Source organism: Helianthus annuus, chromosome 7, assembly GCF_002127325.2.
Source record: "Helianthus annuus cultivar XRQ/B chromosome 7, HanXRQr2.0-SUNRISE, whole genome shotgun sequence".
Classification (NCBI taxonomy): domain Eukaryota; kingdom Viridiplantae; phylum Streptophyta; class Magnoliopsida; order Asterales; family Asteraceae; genus Helianthus; species Helianthus annuus.
The window spans coordinates 125,826,597-125,832,334 of record NC_035439.2 but is presented as its reverse complement, the minus strand read 5'-3'; the positions used below and the strand labels follow the sequence as shown (position 1 = coordinate 125,832,334).

At 37.5% G+C, this 5,738-nt stretch overlaps 1 protein-coding gene across 1 annotated transcript; it reads right to left on the bottom strand.

Annotated features, from left to right (window-relative positions):
• Positions 1-654: 654 nt before the first annotated feature.
• LOC110866872 (lamin-like protein) lies at positions 655-2,679 on the bottom strand. The gene is made up of 3 exons (XM_022116018.1): positions 2,607-2,679; positions 2,105-2,347; positions 655-719 (listed from the first exon to the last, which is right to left on the bottom strand). Exons 1-3 carry the CDS (start codon positions 2,677-2,679, stop codon positions 655-657), a joined length of 381 nt encoding a protein of 126 aa, XP_021971710.1.
• Positions 2,680-5,738: the final 3,059 nt, after the last annotated feature.

The following is a 5,738-nucleotide window of genomic DNA, read 5'->3' as shown; positions in this document are numbered from 1 at the left end:
CACGATTGTGAATAACAAACTTGCATAAACACAATTTGTGAAGAACAAATGATTTCTTCATTGAACGGATGATAACAAATGGTGGCCGGTGACTCTATTTATAGTCACCGGAAGAAACGACACGAAGGTTCACAAAGAACACCTCGGTTCCCTAATTTTACAAATAAGTTTCATATCTAACCCTATTATTTACGATGGTTACACTTTAAGCGCTAACTATACTAACGAAACTTTCAAACTAAACTAACGAAATTAACCAACAATTTGAACCTGAATCTATTATATAATAATAGTGTTTTGTCAACTAGTTTTGAAGAATGTTGATGTTATAGTTTTTATATTTAAATTAAATGCATATTCAATCCCTTAAACTCTTTAATTATTATTATTAGAGTAAACTGCAATTTTACCTCCTGGAGTTTAAACCAATTGACACTCTGACCCGTTCCCTGGAAAATATTGCAATTTGCCCCCCCCCCCCAACATTGTTGTTCTGTCGCAAGATTACCCCCTGCCGTTAAAAGAACTTAACAGTTCTGTTAAATGGTATGTAAAATGACTACAATACCCTTTCTTCTTACCCCCTATGATTTGCTCTACTCTGCAATATTACCCCCGGTGTGAAATGACTATATTACCCTTTCTTGTTACCCCTTATGATTTGTTGTACTCTGCAATATTACCCCCCGATGTTAAATATTTCTTGCAAACCTTAACCCCTGCCAAAAAAAAAAAAAAAAAAAAAAAACTATTAGCCATTGACATGTGAACGAAAGGAAAAAGAAAAATCAAATTCTTTTTATGATCACTTTTTTTAAGGGTGTACCTATTGGCACACCCATTTGCCTATATACACATCTTAAAAGGTGTTTTTTGTCCTTATATGCACACCCTGCAGTGCCGAACTGTGGCCAAAACGCGGCGTTTTGGTCCGGTTAACTAGAAAAAGACTGACGGGTCTGTTGACCGGACCAAAACGTCGAGCTTTGGCCACATTTTGGTCCTGTCAACCAGACAAAGACAAAAGACTGACACCCGGTCTGGTTGCAGGACCAAAACGCGGCCAAAGCTCGGCGTTTTGGTCCGGTCAACAGACTCGTTCTTTATCTGGTTAACCGGACCAAAACGCTACGTTTTAGCCACAGTTCGACACTACAAGGTGTGCATATAAGGACAAAAACCATCTTTTTAGGTTGACTATCTACACACCAAGTGTGTAGATAGTTAGGGCCTTTTTAATCTAACCATCTGACTCATGATTAACTCTCTCAAGACTGGTGAAAGGAATATCCCAATTGTTTATTTGGTGTGATTTTATCAATAGTAGAAAATACTAACATCAAAAATTAATATGCATTTAATTCATAATTAATAATATGAAAACATAATAGGTTTTATGGGGAAGGTTCATTGGGGAACACAAAAAAAGTGGGGAACAGCGGGGAACAGACTCAAACGAACTCCGATTGGACTCATTCCAACGGCGTTGGAACCGGCTCGTCGAACCCTAACTAGGATCTCTTAACCCTAAACCCTAAATCCTAAACTCTAAACCCTACAACTAAAAAATGAGGTAAAACCTAAGCTAAACCGTAAAATCTAACCTATAAACCCTAAAAGCTAAACCCTAAAGCTAAACCGTAAAGCTAAACCCTAAAACTAAACCCTAAAGCTAAACCCTAAAGCTAAACCCTAAAAGCCAAACCCTAATATATCTAGGGTTTAGGGGTTATGATTTAGGGTTTAGGGTTAAGAGATCCTAGTTAGGGTTCGACGAGCCGGTTCCAATGCCGCTAGAATGAGTCCAATCGGAGGTCGTTTGAGTCAGTTCCCCACTGTTCCCCACTTTTTTAGTGTTCCCCAATGAACCTCACACTAGGTTTTATCAATAATAGAAAACAAGAAGTAAAGAACACTGACATCAAAAATAATATGCATTTAATTAAGTAAAAGATAATCAAGCACACTAATCCATGGGTCAATCAGATCCAGTCTAAGATTTTCTTAATCCAACTCAAACTATAATTGATTTCTAGATCAATGTTATAACTAATGATAATCAACTACTAGCTAATCAAGCCAGTCTAGCTAATCATATAGCAACCGCTTGTTGCCGGAGAAGGTTGAGGAGCAGGAACGAATTCAACCACATTTACAGCGACTTTCATGCCATTGTAGCAGTAACCACCACTTGCAAGGAAATAGTATGGTTTAGGCTGAGTGAGCTCAAACACATCACGTCCTGCGCCTCTCGTGATGTTGAAGATGAATCCTTGGTCAGTGGAGTTGCTGTAGCTTGTTTCGTTTACCTCCAACACATTGAACAAATGCTTGTCGTACACAAAATCTGCACAAAGTTTCAAAACAGATCAGAACATTCTAAATAAAATTATGATTTAGATGAAGAGATGAATCACTTTATCATCCAAAAAAGTGAACAAATGCAAGTAAATGAACACATTATGGATTTAAGTAATGATTGAACAGAAAAAATGCTACGTATTGGAGGAATATGCAAAAGTTTACGCTGAGATCGGAAGAAGTTACTACAAATTCAAAAAGTTTGCGCAAATCAAATCAAAGTATGTGTAAAACAGAGATGTAACTGGTCAACATCGCCGCCGTGGCGACGACGGCGACCGTCGTGTTCAGCCATACAACGCCACCTAATCGTCTCATTGTCACTGGAGCTTCAAATGGAATACAGAAAAACATCGCAGTTGATGTCGCCGGAGAAGAAACGAATGAGAGCTTAATAGGTGGGGGTAAGATTGCAGCGTGTGTGATATATGTAGGGTGTTATGTTGAGTAAGATATAAAACTAGAGTGGAAAAGATGATTATACTCTTTGACCGTTAATAACTTATGTTGACTTTAAACAGAATTAGACAGCAGGGGGTAATATTGCAAGGTTTCTCATTAGTTGAGGGGTTAGAGTGCGAAATTTCCCTGGGAGGGGCTCACAGTGCCAATTGGCGCTAACTCTAGGGGGTAAAATTGCAGTTTACTCTTATTATTATTACTTTCTGTGTATTACACAGATTGAATAAATGTTTTTGAAAAAAATATTAATCTTAAATAACATGCATATTGTTCTTAAAATCTATAATTCATTAGAAGTTGACACGTGATATCGAATATTTAACATGAGAAAGAGACGGAATGTATAAATAAAATGATTATTTCTTAAGAGTTCTAAAAGTTTTGCAATCATTGAAAGTTGTGAAATGAACTCAACCCTTTATTATAAAAAATTACATATTATAGATTGTTAGAGTAATAACTTAAACTATATTGTTATATGTTATTATTTATTTATTTTTTATTATTTGTATTCACACTTATATTTTTACATTAAAAGTCTAAAACGTTAGTAGAAACTGTGTTACATAATATATTTTGGGAATAAAGTACCGCAATCACATCTAGCAGAGGAGAACCGAGTCATTTTGGAGGCTCGTAAGGCACAAATTCGAGTGAAATATATCTAGTTTTTATTTTCTAGTACTTTATTTTTTAACTTTGCATTTTTTTAGGACTTTGTGATGTTTTATTTTATTTTAATGAAATTATGTTTTTTTTTTTAATTTTCTAGTTATTAAAATTTGCATGTAAATTAAAAAATAAAATATATAAATAAATAATAAGTAATTAGGTAATGATGATGGAGACTTTAAACTATTGCATACAAGTTAAACGAAGGGGCTTTAAAGCCCCCTGTGTGACGTTGCAGTGAGGTGACGCTGATTTGGTGCAATAAAGCCCATAAGGGCTTTATACCATACCATGTTGTCACACCCCCAAAAATCCACACGCGGAGTATCACCGCTTGGGAGCGTGACTGACCAGGATCAAGCCACCAATCATATAGAACAATGTATAAAGTAGAAGTAATTGCAATATAATTCAAAACAAATCCATATGAAAGGTGTTTCCAAAACATAAGTCAGTTATCAATGTTTAGCGGAAGCGTATATATAAAAAGATCCAATGTAAATGTGTATCAAGTATCATATGGGTTTCATATGACGTTCACGATCCAAGTCCACAACGTCCGCGCCTCCAGTGCAAGCTCCCAGTACCTAACGATCTGCAAGGCATGTAAAAGAAAGGATCAACAAAATAGTTGAGCGAGTTCACAGTAAATAAGTACGTAACAGTAAGTACAGGTTGGCTCTACTGGGCCGATAGTAAGTTATATAGGTGGGGGCTTCCCATGTTATGTGACCACTAGACTATTCGTATTATCCCTGTTCTTCGTCCGAGAACAGTAGCGCGTATGAGGTGTGCGTAGCACGTATCCTTTGCATCGAGGATAGTAATTAGTATATGACCACGTAGGTGTTATCCCAACCTACGGAAGAAGTAAGTAATGCGTACACGTAGGTTTTACGTGCGTGCCTGACATCCGAGGCAGTAATGGCATATGACCACGTAGGTGTTATCCAACCTACGGAAGAAGTAAGTAATGCGTACACGTAGGTTTTACGTGCGTGCCTGACATCCGAGGCAGTAATGGCATATGACCACGTAGGTGTTATCCAACCTACGGAACCACGTAGGTGTTATCCCAACCTACGGAATTAGTATATGACCACGTAGGTGTTATCCCAACCTACGGAACCGTCCTGACATCCGAGGACATGATAGGTGACAGTCTAGTAAAGCATATGTACGTTCCTTTCAATAACAACCTTTAACCCATTCCCACAACCCGGGAATCCCATGCCTTAGTAGGAGTGTGAACTCACCTTGGTTTGCTCGGTATGCTAGGTTATGCACTCACAAGTGATTAATCACGTCCTAGTGTATGCACGTATAACAAATCAGTTCATGTTCAAAATGATACGCATGCAATTAATTGTTCACATTGCAGTCAGTTTGCATATCAGCACGGCACGTAGTATTGCACGTTCATCACTAAGCATGGCATGTCAATTAAATCAACGTATGTTCCACTGTTCAAACATTATTCAAAACCCTAGTATCCTTCGACTCATACTATCATCTTTCGAAAACAAGTGTCACAATGATCCTTCGGGCCGAATGTCATGTTTCGGACCATGACATCTTTCGGTCCTAACTATCCTTCGGTCCAACTATCTGTCGGTCAACCAGTATCCTCCGGTCAACTATCTGTCGGTCAACCAGTATCCTTCGGTCAACTATGGTTCGATCAGATTATGGTTCGGTCAAACTACCATGGTTCGGGCCATTGCTATCTTTCGGTCATGGCAGTTACGTTTTATCCATTAACACAATTTCACTAATCAGTTATTGTCAACAGGATCAAACAAGCATAATCACAAGGTTTCACTCAAGAACCCTAATTTGATTAACAAGCATAACACTTTATCCTATACGATTCCGTTTTCAAGAACAGTGAACAATAACAATCCGTAGTGTATACATCACAACCAATCCACAAGCCTTATCATTAACCCTAATCACAACAGATCCAATTTGCATACAAAACCGATGAACATCCAAATCCTACCAATATGCACAACCGATTAACATACAACCCTAGTATCTTTCAAAACATCCATACTAACCGATCATAAAAACACATATTGCAAAACGATTAGGCAATTATAACATTCATATCCCATTAACATACATAATCGATTAGCATACAAGTCCGATCAACAACATATTGTAAGGCGATCGATAAATCATGAAAGCATATACATTAAACACTAACCGATATTGAAAACAGGGAATTGATCAGCAAGAAG

Coding starts and splice junctions, on each gene's coding strand:
- LOC110866872 (XM_022116018.1), bottom strand. CDS start 2,679: ATGAGACGATTAGGTGGCGTTGTATGGCTGAACACGACGGTCGCCGTC. Junction 2,348..2,606: donor CACGGCGGCGATGTTGACCA/GTTACATCTCTG, acceptor AACTTTGTGCAG/ATTTTGTGTACGACAAGCAT. Junction 720..2,104: donor ACCTTCTCCGGCAACAAGCG/GTTGCTATATGA, acceptor TTTTTTTGGCAG/GGGTTAAGGTTTGCAAGAAA.